Source organism: Geospiza fortis, unplaced genomic scaffold (assembly GCF_000277835.1).
Source record: "Geospiza fortis unplaced genomic scaffold, GeoFor_1.0 scaffold134, whole genome shotgun sequence".
Lineage (NCBI taxonomy): Eukaryota > Metazoa > Chordata > Aves > Passeriformes > Thraupidae > Geospiza > Geospiza fortis.
In genome coordinates this window covers 383759-405539 of record NW_005054396.1, presented here as the reverse complement: position 1 = coordinate 405539, position 21781 = coordinate 383759, and the positions used below count along the sequence as shown (strand labels likewise).

The 21781-nt window shown below is 38.0% G+C and overlaps 2 protein-coding genes across 3 annotated transcripts in view; one reads left to right on the top strand and one right to left on the bottom strand.

Annotated features, from left to right (window-relative positions):
* MDH1 (malate dehydrogenase 1) overlaps positions 1 to 1291 on the bottom strand; it is a 35185-nt gene extending 33894 nt beyond the window's left edge. Inside the window, exon 1 of the mRNA XM_005425784.3 lies at positions 1222 to 1291. Within this exon, the coding sequence (XP_005425841.2) occupies positions 1222 to 1291 (70 nt within the window). The remainder of the gene's footprint in view (positions 1 to 1221) is intronic.
* Positions 1 to 21781, top strand: part of WDPCP (WD repeat containing planar cell polarity effector) — a 146422-nt gene that overhangs the window by 19420 nt on the left and 105221 nt on the right. The gene's annotated exons all lie outside the window — the stretch shown is intronic.

Below are 21781 nucleotides of genomic sequence, written 5' to 3'. Positions count from 1 at the left end.
AACACAACAGCTTAACAGGCTTTTTTGTTTTTCAAGAAGGAACTCATTTTCTTAAATCCCCTTTCTGAATCCAGAGGAATTTTTACTAATTTTTCATGTTTGCTATGTAAATCTACATGGAAAGGAAGGATCATGTGTGACCACCTGCATTAGGCAATCAGCGTGATGGATTCATCAAACTCTCAGCAATATCATCAGGCTCCCCTTAAGGTGGATTGTATGTGTTAATCAGTCAGTGGGTGCCAAATGCTGCTACTTTTAAACTGGCCTTACAGGGGCATAAAGTGCCTCAGGGATCTGATGCACAACCTGGGACAATTTACTTTAGGATGATTGTTGTGGTTCTTATGCTGCTTCTGCTTTGGGAACAATTCATTTGCTTACGTAGAAGGTCCACAGGGTACAGCTGACAAATGGAGGAAAACTGAAATTGGTGCAAGTGCACCATGGGCACTGGGTTGCACCTTGCATCAGTGCAGGACTGTGAAATCCCAATTTCACAAGCTGCTTAGCCATTCTGCAACAGGGTGAGAACCCCTTTGTTGCCAAGGAAAAGAGAATTAGGGGTATAAATGATATTGAGCTATTGCATTTGTTTGGTGATAATCTGCCCTGCTCAGGAACTGGCACACTGAACTAGAGTAATTGTATCCTTTCACCTTTCCCTCAGTCTTTCAGCATTCACACTCAAAAGCAGTGTAGACAAGAAATAAACTATTTAAGGCCTTAAGTACTGCAATGCTTGGCTCTATAGAGAAGTCTGGTTCATGTTCTAGATACCCTCTCCAGAAACAAAGGTATTTTTAAAGGAATTTTTGTACAGGATTTCTCTACCTGCATGGAAATCAGGGTTTTTGTAATTGGCATTTTTCTGCTTATAAAGGACCCAAACAAAGAATTCTCAAAAATTTTAAACTTCTTCAGATCTAATAAGTTTGTTTATGTTGAACAGGAGCCATGGCTCTGACATGCATGCAAATGCAATTGTATTTTGTATAAAGTTAATGGCAATTCTCTCTGATTATGAGAATTTGATCAAGAGTGGTATGGATTCATTTTTCTCTTATTCCATATTTACTTTAGGAATTGAATAGTGGTAGTCTAATGTGAAAGGCCTTCTTCCTGGCAGGGATGGGGATGTGTAGTGACTGCAATGACTCTGGGTTTCATTGTAGAAACCCAGTCTTTAACAGTTTTTAGTATATCTGCTTGTCAAAATACCATTCTTCTTTTTCTTCATCATTGTCTTTGTCATCATCAGCTTGGTTTTCATCATTGGCTTTGTCATCATCATCAACTTGGTTTTGAATTTGTCACCTTTATGGCCTTTCAGTCCACAGAGGTGGAGTTATTGTGTAGCCTTGTGTTGGTTGGGCCTAAATTTGCCTTTTGATTTTTATCTGACACAGTATGCCTCATTTTTCAAGGCCGTGACCAAGCAATGCAGTGAATTTAAATTTTCAGATTCCCTACAATCCCATTTTATTCAGGAAGAACAAAGATGTTTGTCAGAGTCTTCAGCTTGTTCACTCCTTTGTCTCCAGCGGCTGAACAGATATCTACAACCATTGGTAATCATGACCACTGATAACCATTGCTCTGTCCCCAGCCTTTTCTTCAGAGAGAAAAAAAGACTAGAAAAAGATGCTGTTTACCTGCCTATAACTTAGTGCAAGATATCTGGGGCATGCTGAGGTGCTGCTGCTGATTTGGCCTCCCAGAGGAGCTGGCAGAGGGAAGGTTGTTTCCCCTCCTGAGCGTATAGAGAACAGAAGAGCAAAGCCTGCAAGCATGGCTTGGTCTGTGAGGAACATGTCACTGGGAGATGCCTCTCATTGTTCCAGCCTCTGCTGCTTAAAAAAACAAATTGAATCATCCCAGATTATAGTCTGGCATATTAATGTAAACTCTGATTGGTTGGGGTAATTTTAATATGCCAGGCTTGTGTTTGTTCAGCAACTCTTACACCATCTGTGGTATTAGAGTGCAGGGGGCTGAAGAGTGGGGAAAGGGAATGAGTACAGGTGTTTCAGGGTAGATAATTGGTAGAAGATAGACTTGCTAGGTCATACTGTCCATTCAGCTTCTACTGTTGTGCTGAGGAGAAACAGGACTATTCCGGGCACGTTCTGAGATATCCTCTCCTTGTGGAGCTGTTGTGCCCCGCTGACTCCAGCTGAAAAAGCCTTGCCCATATCAGAGGTTCTCATTATATCTCTCCTGAGAATGCAGTTTTAAGAGTCATCTTTTTGGCAGCCCTGCCAGCTGACACAGCTCTCGTTCTGTCCGTGCATCACTAGCATAATTGCACTGGCAAACTGTTGTAGGGTTGCTTGGTGCGCTGGTTCATGGAATTGAACTGGTTTTAAATTGAACATTTTCCTTTGCATGCCTTATAAGCAGTTGTACCAGCATAGCTGAAGGAAAATCAGCAGCTTTGGCTTTTTTTAAAGAGGTCTGTTGTCAGGACCTCTTTAAAAAAAGCAGTCATGGAGCTCCTTCAAAGATGTAATGCTAAAAAATTTTGGCAAAAGGTGTGCAGAAGCCTGGACAAGAAGGTTTTAGAAAACTGGTGTTTCCATGATATTGGTGACTCAAGGGAGATGTGTGACCATTATATCAGCAGCCCTAAATACTGTGCAGTGGAATCCCTTGTAAATATCTGAGGAAATATGTAGGTATTTTTTGACAACATTTACCTGTATAAATTCTGCCTTTACTTATATTGAGCAAATGTGACTTTAGTATAGCCAGTAATATAAAGATACAGCTGAGGTTTTTCATAATTGTTGTTGTTGGTTGGTTGGTTTTTTTACATGAATTGCATTAAGATGATGAAGAAAATAGCAGGTGGAAGAGTAGAATAAGGAGAAGGGCTGCACCTGAAGCAAGGGTTAGGTTTGTAAGGAGGAGCATATGAGATAGAGGAGAACCATTACCAGTTTAGATTATGAAAAGTTGATTATTCTGAATCCCAGAATCCAGTGTACATTGGACTAGGCCTTGGAATAATAGAATGCTTTTATTGGAAATGAGGAGCCTGAAGAGCATGGTTCACAATGCCTTTAAGCAGGGCTCAAAGAATTAGGTACTGCCAAATCAGCACTGAGAGGAGGGACACTGGAGCACCTTAAGTAGAAATGGAACTTTTTTGAATGGTATTTATTAAAATTGATTTCTTTTACTGAGAAATTGTGAAGAACATGGTTGTTTTCCCCAAGAAAAGGTCACAGATTTTTTTTTTTAAGATCCAGCCTAAGTGTAGTAGTGAGTGAGTTTCAAAGATAAAGATTGACGCTGTAAGATGTAAGCAACCGAACCATTTTTTGGTACAAAATTTCCTCACTTTCCACTTCCAAAAAGAAAAGTCAGCTTGGTGAGGACTTACTTGTGTTTCAGCTCACACAGATGAAGATTTGCAAAGTTATTCACAACTTTAAGTAGAGTTGTAAGATTAGTAAGGTGGTTTGCAACTTCTGAATGGCAAGGCTGCCACCCTGCCCATAACAATAAAAGGTTGGGCGCTGGATGACACGTTTTACTAATACTATAATGTCTGCCTTTAATCTTTTAAGTAAACATTTTTTTTCAGACTCACATTTTTGAATTATCCATTTCTCAGGTAATGGTTTAAGATACATATATGTGATTTCCATTTAACCAAGCAGGTAAATCCTGCTTAGAGACAATTTAATTGACCCCAAAATAGCTCATCCATCAGGATCTAAGCATTTCTTTTATATGAAAAACAACCAGGGACTAAATTAAAAATGTGCTCACAGAGGTTTTATTGTAGGTAATTTTGGGTATGAATGACACAAATTTAAACTGGCAGAAAATGGGATAAGTCTCATTTGAAAGAAATAGTTATATTGTATAATATATTTCTATATGAAAAAATAATAAACTAAATTTTTAATTACCATATTTGATATTATTGTATTGAAATAAGTTTATTTTTCATCCACTGTAAGGGAAAGGCATGAAGTTGAGGTCAGCATAAGCATTGGAAATTGATGTTTGAAACACAAGGTGGTGCCATTGTGTAAAGTTGTGCTTCTGTGGAGTTTCTGAAGGCAGTGAAGGTGAAAATGGTGTTTAAAAACTTGAGAGAGAAATGTGTGCAGAAGTTAGCAGTTTTAAATGAAAGATTTGTAGCACAGGATGAAGGCGAGTGTACCTGCAGTTCTGGTTTTGTGATACGCAGAAGGAAAAGGGATCTCACAGGAAAGAGCTGTGTGATAAATTGATGTTTTATTTTGACTTTAAGTCTGCTTGCAAGTATTTTCCTTTTTTGGTTTCAAAGGGGGAGAGAGAACTTAACTCACAGTGTGAATCTAGGAACCATCTCCTAGCAGCTTTATATTGTGAATATATCAAAACAAGCTTCCCTTCTGTTACTTCAAATGCACCCTAAAATGCCTTAGGATTAAAGCAATCATCTGTAATACAATATCTGTGGCTCATCGTTGATTGGCTCAAAACATGAAATACAGCTTTTTTTTCTTGGAACAGTCAGTATGCTTCCTTCATTGTCTGCTTTACTAAAATTCTGCATTCCTCGTCTAATCCTGAGATATTAAAATAATTAAGTGGGATAGTCACAGTTTCACTAATGAAGCATAATTGAGCTTTGGAATACTTTGATATTAAAATTAAAAAGAAAACATAAAAATGGATTTGCTGAGCATGTGCACATTATTCCTATGTATTGCTCCCTGGTTTGGGCAGTAACTGGGGAGCTGGCTTCCCTAAGGACATTTGGGCTGTCCTGCTAACAGTTTTTTAAGCCTGCAAATCTTTATCACAAAATGTGTGCAACTCTGCTTATTGCATCTGTGAGAAGAGTTAGGTCTAACCAAAGTAATCATTATAACTTTAAGGTGTGAAAATTTGATTGCATCAATGTTTATTCTTTTAGGTAAAGTGGTCTAAAGAAAATCAAAGTTTTGCAATAGCCATTCAGATCTGACTGCTATATGTAAATGATACATTTTAAATTAACTTGTTGGAGGAAATGTTTTTTACTTTATTCACCAAATGCTATAGAATGATTGTTCCTATTGAGTCAGATAAAATATTATTTAATGTGCTTTGTTTCTTAAATATATCAGGTCCTAATAACAATTTATGTGACCTAGAAAACACCAAAGACTTGGCATCAATTTTCAAATTACTTCTTTCTTTCAGACCAAGAATCCTGTACTGTAATAATGTCTTACACACAGGGTTGCTTATTATAGATGTTGCATGCACTTTAACTGCTGTGCAAAGCACCTCTCCCATGTAATTACACAGACATATTCTTAATTAATATGACTTGTGTTAGCGTGATCGAGCAATGGAATATTTTTTAGGTGTGTGTTTTGCAATCCTGAATGAAGGCTAACAGATGAGGAAAGTAGTTCTCAATATCACACATCTCATGAAGAAATCCTTGGAAAGGACAAAGGCCAGGACAGCTGTGAGGCTTCACAGTAATGAACTACCTTTAAAAGTCCTCAGATATATATTGATGTAGGAATTGCAGTATCCAGGCTCTTCCTGATCCTGAAGGATCTATAGAGAAAGGTGTTGTCAGATATGAAGAGTACTTGGGGGAACTGGAATAGTTTGTTTGCTTCATGTGGAGCAACTTGACTCTGTCAAAGTGAAATGCCTCTCTGTAACTTCACCATGCTGGAGTGGTGTATTTTGTGTTCCCTGCTTTTGTAATTTAACCACGGGGTATCCTGGGGGTAGGGCCTGTCATGCAATGTTGTGTTACTCAGTTCCATGCTGTGGATTAGTTGCTTTTTTTAATGTGTTTGTGCAATTCTTCATATGTCAATGCCTGTCTTCATATGTCAATGCCTGTAATACTTGCAGAAATTTTGATATTGGGAATGAAGCTAGAAAATTTATGGTTCATCTCCCCCGTCCATTAATTTTGCCATTCCATTTTGAACTGCTGTAAGGCAGCACAGAGCATATGTCATAGATCATGATAATCATTAATGGAAATTAGATTGCACATGTTTAGTCTTGTAGAGAGATGTTTTTGGGTCTGTGATTTCATAAAACTTTTGAAGTTATGGCCATACAGCTACTGAAGAAGTGGGAGCAAGTAGATGAAGAGAATAGCTCCTTCCCCGGGATATTTATCAGAAGCTGCTTTGGTGGAGCACTGCTTTAGGGATAGATCAGCTGGTTTCTGATGTACATGAAGAAGCAGTGTAATGATGCACAACTGGGATGACCAGTGGTTAAAGCAAAAATTCATTGTAACATAGGCCCCTGGCCATCTCTGAACTCACTCCAGTGAGTTGGGTAGACAGGGGAGTTCCTGGCAGTGCCAACAGGCGTTTTGCCATTTCCATCTGAAGGCTCCCTTAGTTGCAAACTAGTTGAATATTGGGAAACAGCTCTTGGGACTGTTGTGGAAATTTCTGATGCTTTTACGGAGGAGGCTGCTGTAAAATGCAACAGCAGTGGGGATGTTTTATAGATAGAGTGCTCAACACATTTAAATGATGTTGGGTAAGCAAAAATGCCTATCCTCTCTCCCCTTCTCCCACTACACTGTGCGAAAAATCTTGATGGGAAGAAGTATTTTATAGGATGCCACAAGCAGACAGCATCAGGTATGGATAAATACACTTAAGGCCTCCAGCTGATACTGCCCATGGGAGTAGGTCACAGGAGAAGAGATGTCAGCAATTTAATCACTATGGATAAATCTGTGCAAGGTGTCTTGACACTGCAGTGTATCTTGAGGCAGCTTCCAGGAGATGGTAAAGACTTGTGTTCCAAAAACCACTGAACAAAAAAACTGAGATAACACTGCTGCTCTTTACCAGGACCCCTCTGTGGGGATGCAGCGATGGAAAGGGAGCACCAGCTGTGCACCACCGGGAAGGAAACACTGGACATAGCAGTAGGCATGCCAAAGTCTGTGCCTTTTGTTTTCTCATGAGCTGAGGGTATGAAAAAGATGTGGCTCCTGTATTTTCTGTGTTTCTCATAGTTCTGGAAGGATGCATTCCTGGTTGTCTTCAAAGAGAGGTTTCAGCAGGTCTATGTAGTCTTGTAGCGTGCACAGGTATGGATGCAAGACCTGGTCAGATGTGAAGCAGTGCAGTGATAGGCTGCCTGAAGGGTGGGTAGGAACATGTCTGTAAAACCAGAAAACCAACAAACATGCTCTATAAAATTATTCCTTTTCATTTTCAGTGACATAAAGCATCAAAAATTTAGCTCAATTAAAGTATGAGGACATCACTTCAGGGAGGTCAGCTTAAGTGCCCTATCTGTTTGAATGTCTTTTTTTAGACAAACCCTGTGTTCTGGTGATTGCCCTTCCTCATAGATGTATGGCTTCACTAGAGCCATACTCATTTAGCTGAGTTTTCCCATGACTGCTCAATAACAGTACAGAAAGAAACCCACAGAGAATTAATCCAGTCATGGTTGTGCTAATTTCCAAAGAAGCAACTGAAAATAAGGGGAGTTTGTAATAAATGCAATATAAAACCTGTTTACATGACTGATTCTCCTCCCCACCCCCAACAGTCTGACCTTACCTCATTCCAGATTTCCCAGTTCTAGCTGAAAGCATTTTTGTGAAGAATGCTACCAGGAAAATTCCCTTTTTTATCTTGGCTATGAAAGACTTGTATGAAAGACCTTTCAATGGAAAGGGAGAATCTGTCTAAATGTGTTACTATTGAAAGAGGATTGGTTTATGGTCTCATAGTTTGATATTCTTAGGAGGACGATGCATTTAATCTTTGATCCAGAAATGATTTCAAGAGTCTGCTCATAAGCTAAAAGAATTTCTATCTAAATGTTCCATCTCCAGCTCCAGGTATAACCAGAAGAATTATACCTTTTTTTGAGTGAGTTTTCTCAAACATGGTTTCACTGGATAATTTCAGTGGGTTTCCTCTTTCTTCATTTAGCTGGTATATTATTTTCAGACAAAACAATTTGTACAGATTTCATGTAAATGATTTTTTGATACTGTGTTTAGGGAGGAAGTAGATTCTCCTCTTTGAGATTATAGTGGTAACATCAACACACTGTCACTGTTTTCAGTTTAGATGCATAAAATTGGGAATTATACCTGATGTATTCCAGTCTGATCTCCAAGAAGAGTATTCAAAGGAAGGCAAAGTAAAAAAAAAGTATATAAAGAGTGTTACTGAAGATTTATTCCAAATTTTAGCAGGTGAATATGATTTGAAGCAGTTGTTTTGGCACTTTTTTTAAAGCTGTAGTGGAACTTGAAATGATGAGCTTAACTGGGAAGGTAAGCTTCTAAATTAATATTTTAAAAATAGTAAGAGCATATTTTTGCAAATGGGAATAGAAAAAATGATGGCAATATGTCCCCCACCCCTGCTGATTTTGGTCCTAGAAGCCCTTCCCACCTTCACATTTTCATAGTCAAGGTAACAAGCATTGTTCCCCATCTTTACACAGTGCCTCAGTCACTGCTTGCAGAGACTTCTGTTGACCCAGTTGTATTTTGGCTTTTTGGTAGGTGTATAGGGTAATTTTCAATTCTTTCAGACTATTGACTTTCCTTAATTCTTATATCTTCAGAAATATAAGTATAAATACATGCTGTTCTCAATGACAGTAAATACTATTCAATCACTGTTTGTTTAATGATGAGAAAAATCCAACTCAATCTATATATTATTTCTGTATAATATGCAATTAACTAAACTCAGCCTTTATGCAGTAAACATGCACTTTGGATAATCTGTTCAATGAGAATAATGCAGACATTACACCCATCCTGATATGTAGAAGATGATCCATGGGGGGAAAAAGATACATGTGCATAAGTCAATTATTTGAGAATAGAGTCCTTAATTTCTTCAGGCTCTATAAAAAGAATTTTGGCATCTGTACATATTTATTTTAGAGATATAGGGGTAAATCTTCAGCACAGAGCATGGGGAGTTAACCATGGAACATTCATTAATGTTAATGGGATTTCTATGGCTAATTCCCCACACTGAAAATTTAGCCCAAAGAGATTTGAAAAGTGATGTTGAGAAGCAAGTTGGTCGGTTAGTCTCATTATTCTCATGTTATTAACTGCTCTATCTGCCACTGGCTTTGTATGAGCACTGAATATTATACTTAACAGTTAATAATAAAGGGCTGTATGCTAATTATATATTCTTGTGTAGAGGTAAAATAATGCAGTTATATGAGCAAATTTTGGATATTTTCATTGAACAAAACCCCTGCAAAACCATAGACTAGAAGGGGAAAATGCCTATTAAGGCATATTTTTAGACAGCAGAAGTTGTTTACATTTCTAGTACAGCTTTAACACTCAAAAGGATTTTTTATTTTCTTACATAGTGTTTTACTATTGGGATGCAACTTTAGAGCTAGCCAGCTTGTGCAGGGAATTGGATCCATTGACTTCCACATTCCTTCTAGCATAAATTATTTTAAGATTTAGACTTAGTATAGAATTTTTCTTAAAGCCAGTTAATTTTTTTCTTTTGTAAAAGTTAATTGGGATAAGAGGAGAAGTTCAGTTTCTGTCTGTCTTTAAATTTTGAAGAATGATTGGAACCTGGGAGAACATAAAAAGCTATTCTATAAATGGAGAATATTGTTTTAAAAGGAAATACAGGCTCCAATGAAAAAAAGTTTGTCAGATTCATGATGCTCCTTTTCTGTGTTAAGGATATGCAAAAGGGACTGTAGGTGAAGTGTGAACAAGTGCATGTGCATACATATTTTCACATTTCCCTTTTTTTTTTTTTGGTATCTTAGCAGTTTCCCTTGCTTTTTAGGGGAGCTATTAAATTGCTCTTCCAGTTGTGATTCAGAGCAGTCAGGAGCCAGCCATTAGAGGGTGCTTCTGCACCAAGGAGCTCTCTTTCCTTGAAACCAAATTTACTTAACTTTAAGTATTTGTAGATTAACAAGGAATCATTTTATGTTTCCTAGAATTATCCATTTTCTTCTTTAATTTGCATTCCTTCCTGGACTACTATTTTTGGAATTCAGAGGATTAAGATGCTGATAACTAAAGGTGATTGACAGAAGGTGGAATGATTCAAAACAGCAAAATTATTACATTTCATAGTTGTTACTGTAAAAATGAAAGAAAATATACATGGACCCCATGCAAGTGAAAAATGGGCTGGTCTATTACCTAATTAATGACAGAGATGAGCATCTGTACATTATAGCACTTGCCAAATTATTGCTGCCTTGTTTAGAAATACATTGGTTCATTATAACTCCACTGCATATATTTGCAGCAAGAATAGTAAAATAGAAGCAGCTTGCAAATTTCTGCCATTGCTAGTAAAGATTTAAAAATAAAACTCTCAGTGCAATACAGCTGGGGTTTTTTTTTCTCTCTAGAATCATCATGATTCCTCATTCAGTAGCAAACTTAAAAATGCTGTGTCTCTGCTGTAAGAATGTACAGGCAGCAGAGTAGGGAATAGGATTTATAGCTGTTTGTCCTAGGAATACAAATTTAAAACCTGAACTTCTGACCCAGGACATTGGTGCAAGGTTAGTGAAGGAGAATGGAAATAAAAAGATTTCTAAAAGAAAATTCTGCTGTTATGGAATCAGTTCCTAAGACTGATTGAATAAAAGCCATTAAAATTCAAAAGTGGAACATAGCACAAAGCATTACGTCTCAGTTCTATACCCAGGAATGGTCACGAGCACTCAGCAAAGAAATCTGCCACCTGCAAGTCTTTGTTAAAGCCAGCCTGTGGAGATGGGGATTCTGAAAATACTCCTCCTGGAGAAGTTGATACATCTTTGCACTAATTTTCTGATTCAAGGTAAGGATTTCTGGTATCCAACAGCTTTTGAAAGCTGCCCAAACTTCCAAAGACCATCTCGACTAAAATGTTGGCACACAGCTGGAGGAACTGGCACAGAGCTTGGAAAGAAAAGGGATCAAAGCCTTCTTCAGGAGTTTCTTTAGGAGCCATATAGCCTCCTAAGCCTTAAAAAGGGTAGCCAAATGTCCCTTCAGTCATGAGTGTCCACATCTTTATTGCACCAGTATATGCTGGTATGCTCATAGTAGTATATTTACACAAAAGGCTGCTGGTACTGCTGTCTCCAGTTTTACATGTACAGCACAATATCTTTTCTGAGATTGTGAGGACCTTTCTTCTCAAAAGGCAATGTTTACATCGCAAGAACACGTGGAATTAAAATGGGTGAATCTTCCTGACGTCACATTCACTAACAACTTGGGAATTTAGTATTTGCATATATATTTAAGTAATGTGAATTTCAGCATCAGTGGGTGTGCATTGTGAAGCTGACATACGTTGTTGTATAACTAATTTAATTCTAATTCTTCCAAGAGATTATGTGATACTCATAATGTTCCTTTTATCTGTTAAAAGGTGTATATTTTTGCTTTAGTGCCTGTATTGTCTAATTCTGACTCACATACATTTTTTTTCAACTTGAGAGTGAAACCTAGGCAAAAGTAAAACATCTTTCTTTAGCATGGACTGAATTACTGGATACTGTGAATTACTGGATATTGGATATCCTGTTCTTTCTATACAAAATTTGGACCTTCTGAATAAGCACATAGGTAAATGGAAGCATGTGAGTGCTTTGAAGGTATTGGGCATTGAAGGTTATATTGTGTCATTTTAAATATTGGTGTGCACACTCCTCTCACGAGGAGCTTGGACCAGTTGACACAGTAGTAGTTTTTCTTCTGAGTTGAATGATAACAGGATGCAATTTTAAATTAGAAACTCTTTGAAAATGAGCTGCGTGGATTTTTCTGCTGGTAGCATATTTGAGTAGCTGTTGTAAATCACTGGTTGAGTTCACAACTGGTATTTTAAAATTACAACCAGGTAACAATGAGTGATTAATTGAAAATGGAGTTTACATAATCTTACACTTTTGTAAGCTAATTATACCTTCTGGTATTATGCTTTATAATTTTAACAGGATTGATTCCTTCAGTAAATATTTCTTGAATTAACAAGAGCTGCTTCATATGTTTTTTCCAATAAGTACCATAAATCCATTAGTTGATGATAGGAGTAGAGCAGATAAACATTGTAATGAAAAGAAAGGACAGATGAACAAATATACCGGATACTCTAACTCGTGACTAAAGATAGTTAGGAGGCGCGTTTTTTATTTCTGTGTATCTCGTCTCCTTCAAGTCTGTCCACTAAAAAACCCCCTCAATATACAGCTGAATTAGTAAGACAATAAGTCTGAAGCCAGAGAACATATCACCAGTATTACCTGAAAATACAGGGGGAACCAATTCACATTTCTCTCCATAATTTGACTGTGTGTTGGGAAGATGCTGCACTCTAGCTGGTTGTTTCTGAAGTATTAAGAGCTGCCTAAAAATCCATTTTACATTTTAATTTTCATTTAATACATAATACCTATGACTTCCACTACTTCATAATTTCACAGAAGCTAAGATGAACTACTGGTTCATACCAGCCAGAATTTAGAGCTCTTGCATACATGAAACTGGGGCTGGTGGTTGAAATTGCCTCTCCAACAGTATCAATATCTAGTATATCAAATAAAGCTACCGTAATGTTCTGCTATTTCAAGCAGATGAAGTTAATCATAAAGTGATGCCTAACAGTATTTATCCCATGGTGATAGTATTATTAGGAAGAGGAAAGTTTTCCTTGAAAGTGTTGGATGCTATCCATTATCTGTGTGATATCTTTGCAGAACCTAAAACTCGATTTCTCTTTACATTCAGTCAGTGTATAGGAATGGTGCTGGAAGTTAATAAATCTATAGCTATCATGTTGTAGGACAGCTTTGAGACCAAAACTGTTTTAAATAGCGGGCAAAGGCAACTGCAGGGATCTGACTGACAGCTGGTCTTACTCGGCTCCCATAAGAGGTAGAATGAAGCTGATCTGAGGTTTTTGACCAATTTGGGCCTATCTTGTTTGCATTTTTAATGAGGTAGTTTTCTGAAACTAGCTGTACTTGCAGACTGATTATTTTACTGCCGTGGTTTTCTCAAGAGTGGTAGAAGAGTTTATAGCTCAGTATTAAAATCTGTGTATATTTTAGTTTATATACAACCCACTGCTCAACAGTTTCATTGTAATAATGAAAATGTTTAACAAATGCATTTTTTCTTCAAAGTTATTTTCCCTTTTGCATATCTGCGTAATTAGAACACAACATAAACTATACTGTAACATTACAATCAGGAATTAATTATTGAAACATGAAATTTTCATTTTTTTTCCTAACTGCAAAGGTGAGTATGGCTTAAAATTGAAAAAATACAGTCCTTTTCATAGAAACTTCTTTGAAGATCATAAAGGAGTACAAAAGAAGAAAAGCTTTTTGTTTGTGTTTGCAATCAAATCTTCCTTAAAAGGAAGTCTGACACATAGGCATTGTAGTTTTTTTAAACATTACATTGAAGAAACCAAGATACAAGTCTCACTGGATTAACTAGAATTCAAGTATAGCAGAAAAAAAAAACATTTAGAAATAAATGCTCACAAACAAGAATCTCAATGAGCCTTGCAAAAGGCTATTCAAAGGTGATTTTCAAATATTAGTAAAGCTTAATTTATTGCTTGCCCAATTTATTGCATGCATCTAAACAAAATAGGTCAACATAAAATAGCTACTGGAAATTATTTAAATGTAAAAACATTCTAAAAAGGAATGCAATAAACAACATCTAAAGGTGTTGTAGATCTAAAAATAATCTGTTTGTTCTAGGAAATTTATTCAACTCATACAATATACTCAGAAATACATTTCTATTTTTTAAAGGCAGCTTGAAAATTTGCAAGATTTATAAATTAAATCAATGTGTTTACCAAAATTCTTTAGAAAATTCTCGAAGCACATACTCAGTGAACATGCAACTATAAAATGTTAAAGGCCAGAGCTGTACAGTTCAGCAAGAAATTATTTGGTACAGCTCATAAATGGAAAACAAAATAGTTGTTTGTGCTGTATTTTTGAGTGCTGGTTTTCACCTGACATCTGTACAGATCTAGTTAGTTGTGCAATAGCTAAATCTGAAATACTGCATAAAAATATAGAAGACTCTTATTTGCTTATGTGCAAATATATTTAAAATTCAGACTGAACTGTGGTTTAACCCATTGCTTTGGACTTAGTTGTTCTGATCACTGTTTATTTCATAGCAGCTCATGCTGCAAGGCAGCTGATGAACTAGGATGCCAATGCATAGGGGCACAAATGGAAGGAAACAATTTACATCTGCTGTCTGCAGCACTGCTGTAGACCCACACATTTACATCATTAATTTTCAATGAGAACTAGTGTTCTAAGTTTAAAGACCTGCCAATATAAACTTCCTTGCAAACAGGAATTGCAATAATGGTAGGGCAGTGGAGCAAGGACTTTTCCTGTGCTTGGATTATTTGTAGGCCCTTCCACTTTCTTTTTGCTTAGCTTAAAAAAAGAGAGATTTTGTTTTCTTCTCCTTTGGCTGGTGATAAGAAAACACTGCTACAAAATTTTATGACCTACTGACCTTTAGTATTGAAAAATTGGGTTATTTACAACAGCAATCACTATCTAAAAGAATGTCGTAAAGCAGCTTGACATTTAGTACTTCTGTAATTGCCTTATGTTGTGTCAGCACTGGATATCTGTAGTTTGGATCACTTATCAACTATCTGGTTTATATAAAGGCCTTCAGGGTCTTTATCAAAATGTGTATATGAACTTTTCACTCTGTGAAGTAAAAACCCAGGTCAATTATATCTATTTTCTGTGACCTTCTTAACTTTTCACACCCACTCTGTCTGAGAGTTGTTACAGATTGTAATACTTGCCTGCAGTATCAATTGGAGAATGGTTCTTAGCTTCATTAAGGTTGTCAGAGGTGTGGCTGATACATAAACTTAAGTGTCTTCTTGACAAATGGCATTACCTCCCTCAAATTAATTCTGCTTCACCGTTGTTAATCTTATTATCTGTTCAGTTAATCAATAGCTGTCTTTCGAAAGAGAGGACCAATAATGTGGATTGGAAGTGTGTTTCTGAAGGCAGGAGCCACGGCAGTGTGGCAGAATTCAGTTTCTGATCCTGTCATCTTCTACTTGAGTGATAACTCAGCAAAAACCAGGCCTCGGTTTTGACACATGAACAATCAATTTGGTGGCAACAAGTTACCCCATATAGATTTTCTGTAGTATTTTTGCACCTGTCCTTGAACTTCAGCACCCTCTATCTAGTAGACAGAGTTTTTGGTTCAGAGCTCAGAGGACAGACTGGGCAGCTGTCTAAGCCAACAATTCCCATTCTGAATAATGGCCCGTGTGCCTTTTTGCCCAATTAATTGTGCAAGAAATAATTGATATCAACTGGAGAGGAAATGTTTGTTCTGTTTTACAGAACAGTTTTTAGAGCATTGACAGATTTTCAGTGTTCTTACTTTGTGTCAAATAATGTTCGTAAGGAGCTATATGTATATTTTATAGTTAAATATGCAAAAATATTAAAGTATGAAAAGTCAGTAAATAGAACTGATATTGCAAAAAAGAGGATTATTTTCAGATTCCCAAAACAATAAAACAGACTCCACAAAAAATAACTGAATGGAACTTGATACAACTTTACAGCATATGGGAATAAATTTGCAATGTATAATTTTCATGCCAGAATTCTTGAGTTATCAGATAATGTATTTCCTTTCCATGATTATTCAGCAAGTCATATTTAGGCCTTTCTTGCAATAGAAGTTTCAGTGTGTATTTTGATACAGAGTGCTCCTGTGTGTTGTTCACCCATCTGCAAAATACTTTTCTTATTTAGATTGAGGAAGTTAGAATAATCAAAAGAATTTGCTTCATTCATGGGCAAAAATACTCTGAATCATTAGAGTTTGAAGAGAAAAAAAGTAGCACCAGTAAATATTTGCCTCGAGATTCAGATGTATGATAATTGATCAGCTTTCTATTTGTGTTTGTTGAAAATATTCTTAATATGAATTATTATGCACTGAATAGATTTACAGAAGCATGCTTGTTGTTCTACTTCTTGAGATCAGAGGTTGGTCATAGTGACAGGGATCCGACTTTCATTTGTACTACAAAATCTGCAGTTGTTTCCTCAGTGGAAAAGGGATTTAAAGGAGAAGTAAATGATTATGAGAATGAAGCCCACTGTGCCGCTGAAAACAGCCAGCATCTTGAACAGGGAGTTTCAGTGCCAGGAGCAGTAATTGTGAGAAGGGACTGGCCTAGGCTCAGAAAGAAATAACTGCAGGTGAGGGGTTGGGCCTCAAGAAGCATCTAAGAGAAAGGGAGGAAGAGGAAGGGGAGCCCAAGCCTGCTTTTGCAGGGGAAGGTGCAGTGGGAGCAGAGGTATCAGGGAGCCAACATAATATAAGAATGGGGACTACCAAAGCCAGCTTGCCATTACAGAATGCATTAATAGCCCATTTGATTCAAATTTGTGTTTGCTGATCAGGTCAGGCTTTTGCTTTGTGTAGCTATGGTGGTTTTGATCGGATCAGGAGTGACAGACCAGCATTCACTGTTGTGCTTAACCACAGTCTCACTGGAAATGAAAATCCAACCCAGGTGCAGTTTGCAAGGCACTGCAGAGTTGCAGTGATGATACACACATCTCAGGCTTTGTCACTGCAATGTGAAAGATGGAGACTGGAACCTCTACTTACCAGAAAATAAACCCAAGCTTCTGCAATTAAATGAATGAAGCATTTAAGAATGCAGTCCCAATAGCTTATTTCCTGCATGGGTGACAGAATTACTGTCCCTGAAATCCAAAGAAGGGAGGGTAGATCAGAATGCCAACTTTGCACAAGTTTAACTTCTAACCTAACTAAAATTGTGTCACTCTGTACTATTTCTACAATGCCTTACATCCAAACGTTTGTGAAATTTAAAAGTGGGGTGACTAAAAATTCCAATCTGATCTTACCAATGGGCCCGTGGAGCCTTACAACCTGATTGGACTCCTGTAGTTAGTAAATTTCCACACAGGGGCAAGGGACTGTTCACATGTGCCCATCTCATGCTCTGCTCTAAGCACGTGGGCCAGTGTCAGAGATGAGAACTTTGCTAGATCATCCAGCTGGGCACACAGCTCCATTCCCCAGCTGGGATAGATTCTTTCTACAGAAAAGCAATCACAGCCTGAGCTATCCCTGTGTGTTCCTCAGTTCTGGTGCACAGAGTCTTTCCTTGTGCCCACATGCAGATTGGGTCAGCAGTTTCAGAAATTACATATTTTTGACAATTTCTTTGTGAGAAAACAGGTTACTTCTAGCCAATTGAGATCAATTGATTAAAAACTTGAAAAGGTTAGACAGACACACTGACATAAGCATCCTTCCTAAGCATCTTTCTTAAGAAACCAAATTAAAACTATGAGTATATGTGTATAAATTAAGCATTTTCTTGTAATTGCTGTGCTGCTGACACTTAGTCAAAAAGTAAAGTAAAAGCTTGTCGCTGTGAAGGAAGAATCTGGATTGTTTCTATTTAATGCCAGACTACAAAATGAAGTTTTACAAATTCTCATGATTTTACTAGCTTCATTTCAGTATGTGTTTTATTATATATCAAACAGGCTGTGGCTTCATACAGCTATAAAAGGATGAAGCCTGTCTTGTAAGATTGGGAGAATATTTTGCATTTTTTATCTGTGAGATCATGATAGAGAAAAAATTTAGCTGGTCTATTTTTAAATGAATAATTACACTAAATTTTAAGTTGATGTAGCTAAAAATGCAAAAGATAGTATGTCTGAAATTTTATTTTATCTTTTTTACACAAAGAAATTGTTGTATCAACATAAAGCATACATCAAGTAGCTACTGATCTAATGCAGGTAGTTCAGTCTGAACTTTAACTTCCAGAGTCAAATAGTACATTTTTGAATCATATTTGTGCTGCAGGGAGTTTCTCTCCTTGGTGAAGGACAAATTGGTCACGAAGAGGAAGAAAAAACTGGCAGTGATTTCTACTCCAAATATTATTTCACAGAAATAGAATTATGTAGGATGACTTGATAACTTACCTTGTTTGTTGAACATTAGGTGTCCAAGTTAAAAATTAGCCATTGTGAGTGAGCTGTAGCAGTGCCAGAGATTGGATGTTAACCTTTGCAAGGTGGAGGAAGGGAGACAGAAGAAACTGAGGGTAATCTGCTCTGGCATCTATAGCTGGTAGAGCTATTGTGTAATCAATCCAAAATCAAATGAAAAAATATGTATTTTTGTGAATTAAAGTTCATTGCACCTATTACATTTTCCATTTCTCTGAAAAAAATTAGACCCATGGGAGATGAAAGCAGTCTGGATTCTACATCTGGAATGGTGCAGCCCTGGATGTACCGCCTGGGGAATGAGAGGCTGGAGAGCAGTGCCATGGAAAGGGACCTGGGGATCCTGTCCATGGCAAGTTGAACATGAGCCAGCAGTGCCCTGGCAGCCAGGAGGGCCACCCGTGTCCTGGGGACATCAGGGACAGCATCCCCAGCCGGGCAAGGGAGGGGATTGTCCCACTCTGCTCTGCCCTGGGGCAGCCTCACCTCGAGTGCTGGGGGCAGCTTTGGGTGCCATGATATAAAAAAGACATGAAGCCATTAGAGAGAGTCCAAAGGAGGCCAAAAAGATGGGGAAGGGTCTGGAGGGGAAGCCATATGAGGAGTGGCTGAGGTCACTTGATCTGTCCAGCCTGGAGGAGACTGAGGAGAAACCTCAGTGGGGTCTTCAACATCCTCATGAGGGGAGGAAGAGGGGCAGGCACTTTTCTCTGTGGTGACAGGACCCAAGGGAATGGTGTGAAGCTGTGTCAGGGGAGGTTTTTGATGGATATCAGGACAAGGTTTTTCACGCAGAGGGTGATTGGTCACTGGAACAGGCTCACCAGGCAGCCAGAGCTCAAGAATCATACAGGGCCAGGAATTGGGTTTCAATGATACTTGTGGGTCCCTCCAACTCAGTATATTCTATGATTGTTTGTCCATGGAGTAGGAGAACACAAAAGGGTAGCTTGTGACAATTTTTATAAAATAATTCCTGGTATTGTATTATTTGCCAAAGAAAATCTGATGACATGTAAGTAGTGAAAATGGATTCTGCAGTGTTTTCTTTTATTTGGGCACACCTCATCTAGTACATGTACAGATGCCATTGCAGCAGTTTTGTGACTTTGCCATGGCTTTGAGAGACCTGCTTCTGACTGACTTTGTATTTTGTCTTGCTTCCACTCCAAGGAGTGTGCCCCAAACAATGTCAATATTTTGGGGGGGATGCCCCTTGTTTACTGCTCTTTCACTAGGAATGCTGGCTTTCTGGGAGCACATTCCTGGGCCCACCTTCAATGGAATAGGCACATGGTCATCACAGGTTGCCCTGTATCGTGGCAATTACAGGGTTTACTCTTCTAGGGACACTTTGGGTAGTGTTGTCACACTGAGCCATGCTTCTGGCACATGAACTGCCAACTTCAGATGGTCTGTTGTAGTCACCATCTCCTGTTCTCTAGTGATGCCTTGTGGAGGCTAACCTAGAACAGAGACTAGATGGAGCTAAAGAATAAAGTAGGTATTTATTAGAAGGCCTCAGTGGATACACCTTGGCCAGCACAAGAGCCCATCCAGGGCTACACCCAAGATGAACTCAAAATGGTCACAAAATGCCCGACTGGTCATGGGGTGTCATATTTTATAAGTTTTGGTCCATTAGCATATTGGAGTTAATTGTCCAATTACAGCTTTAGCCCATGAAGTCCCATCCTTCTTGTTTTCTCTCTTCATTCCACCATTGTTTCTGCTCTTGGGCCTGAGATCTGGATCTGTTGTCCTGATCCCAGCTAGAGAAGGAATGGTTTTTTCTACCTACTCTGTGAAGAGAGCTTACTGTCCCTTAATATGAAGCCCAGACCCACACAGTAAAGCAGCACAGAATCTGAAAAATAGAAAAGCTAAAACCTGAGGCATCACTAGGCTGCTCCTAGTATATTTTCAGAGGTGTTTTTGGGATGCACTCACCTTGGGACCTGAGCACTGCCTTTCACAAGTACCCCACTCTCCCAGGTGACTATGGAAAGAGTAAATGCAGCACCGGTGCCCCGGATCATTCATGCAGTGCATAGTTTCTAATTATTTGTCATGACAGAACCAATATTGGAGGTGTCAGAGAGGACTCTTGATATCAATTTCAGCATTTGTTGATGTTATAAAGTGGCAGGGCAATTTTCTGTATGAATAGTTACCAAACTGAAGATTTTTTTTTAACAGAACAATCCTCATGCAGATACTGGCACAGACTGACCATTGCAAAACGTCTCCATTTGTCAGTAAGCTTTTGCAACCACTAAAATATCCCTGTTGTTTGTGGTGGCATTGTGAAAGCAGACAGTAAATGTTGTGTGAGCCAGAAAAAAAACAGCTGTTAAGCTGACTTCCAGTTTTACCCTAACAGGAGAGTTATTTCAACCCTTTTTTTCTAAATTCTAATCAATTTTAAAGGGGGAGGGATAGAGTACTTAAAGCTCAGTTGGAGGAATTTTTCTATGCTTTCACACCTACCTTCTTTGCAATAGCAGTGCCCAACTCATGGAGCAAAAGGAATATTGTACATTCTGAGAGGCATTTTTCAAATACAAAAAGATCACTTTGTCGTCATCATCCTCATCCCCATTGTGCTGGAGTTTAATGATGTGGGAAATAGTGAGATATAGTTGCATAACTCTGAAAGCTGGCATGTATTCCTTCAAAGGGAACAAGAAAGAATATTTCCTCTGAAAAAAGTACTCAGGCTTGAAAATGCCTGATTTTGTTACAGAAGCAAATTTTCTCTCTTTTTTATTTTTACTGTAGAATGTAACTAATCAGAAGGTATTTCAGATTAGAGTTTGTTACATTGGAACAGTATTTTTGGGCAGTTGTCCATTTGCACTGGCACAACAGTAACAAGCATTCCAATAATTAGCTGGTTAGTGAGTGTTCAGAGTCCAAGGAAAGGGAGAAGAAAAAATCTAAACTCTCAAAATTCTGGTAATTGACAAATCTCTTCTCCCTTTTTAGGTCCAAGGAGAATTTTGCTTCCTTTTCATTATTCAGTGTGAAAGGGTGTTCTTTAGAAGTCTGGGTTTTTAACATTTTCTTACAAAATTTTTTCACATTTTTGAGGACAAATTTCTTAAAAGTATGCCTCTTGGGCACTGAGTATTTAGTGCCCATTTGAAAACTTGCTTCTGCTTTTTTGCAAGTTCCCTCTATGTGTCTGACAACAACAACAACAAAAAAAAAGGACTTGAAATTCTTTTCTGACCTATCAGGTGGGAAAGCACTCAGCAGCATTAAAGCATTATGGGATGGCTTTGTATTCAATAGGAGGACACAACTTGAAGCGTCTATGGAGCCTACATGAAAGAGCTTTGGAATAATTTGAGCTGTTTATGTTAAATTGTCATGCCAAAATCTTCTAGTCTTACCTTGTTATTTTGGGTTTGTGCAGCAAGATTTTGGTAGTAGGGGGAAGATTTTATTTTATTTCTCATTGTCTTGTTTGATATTAAATTAAACTGATTTCCCCAAGTCAAGTCTGTTTTGTCCATGATGGCAGACAGTCAGTGATCTCTCCCTGCCCTTATCTCACCTACCTTTAATTCTATTTTCTCTCTCCTGTCCTGCTGAGCAGAGCAGAGAGAGCAGCTTTGGTGGGCACCTGGTGTCCAGCCGGGGTCACCCCAGCACACATTGCTTTGGGACAGATGTACCTTCTCTCCTGCTG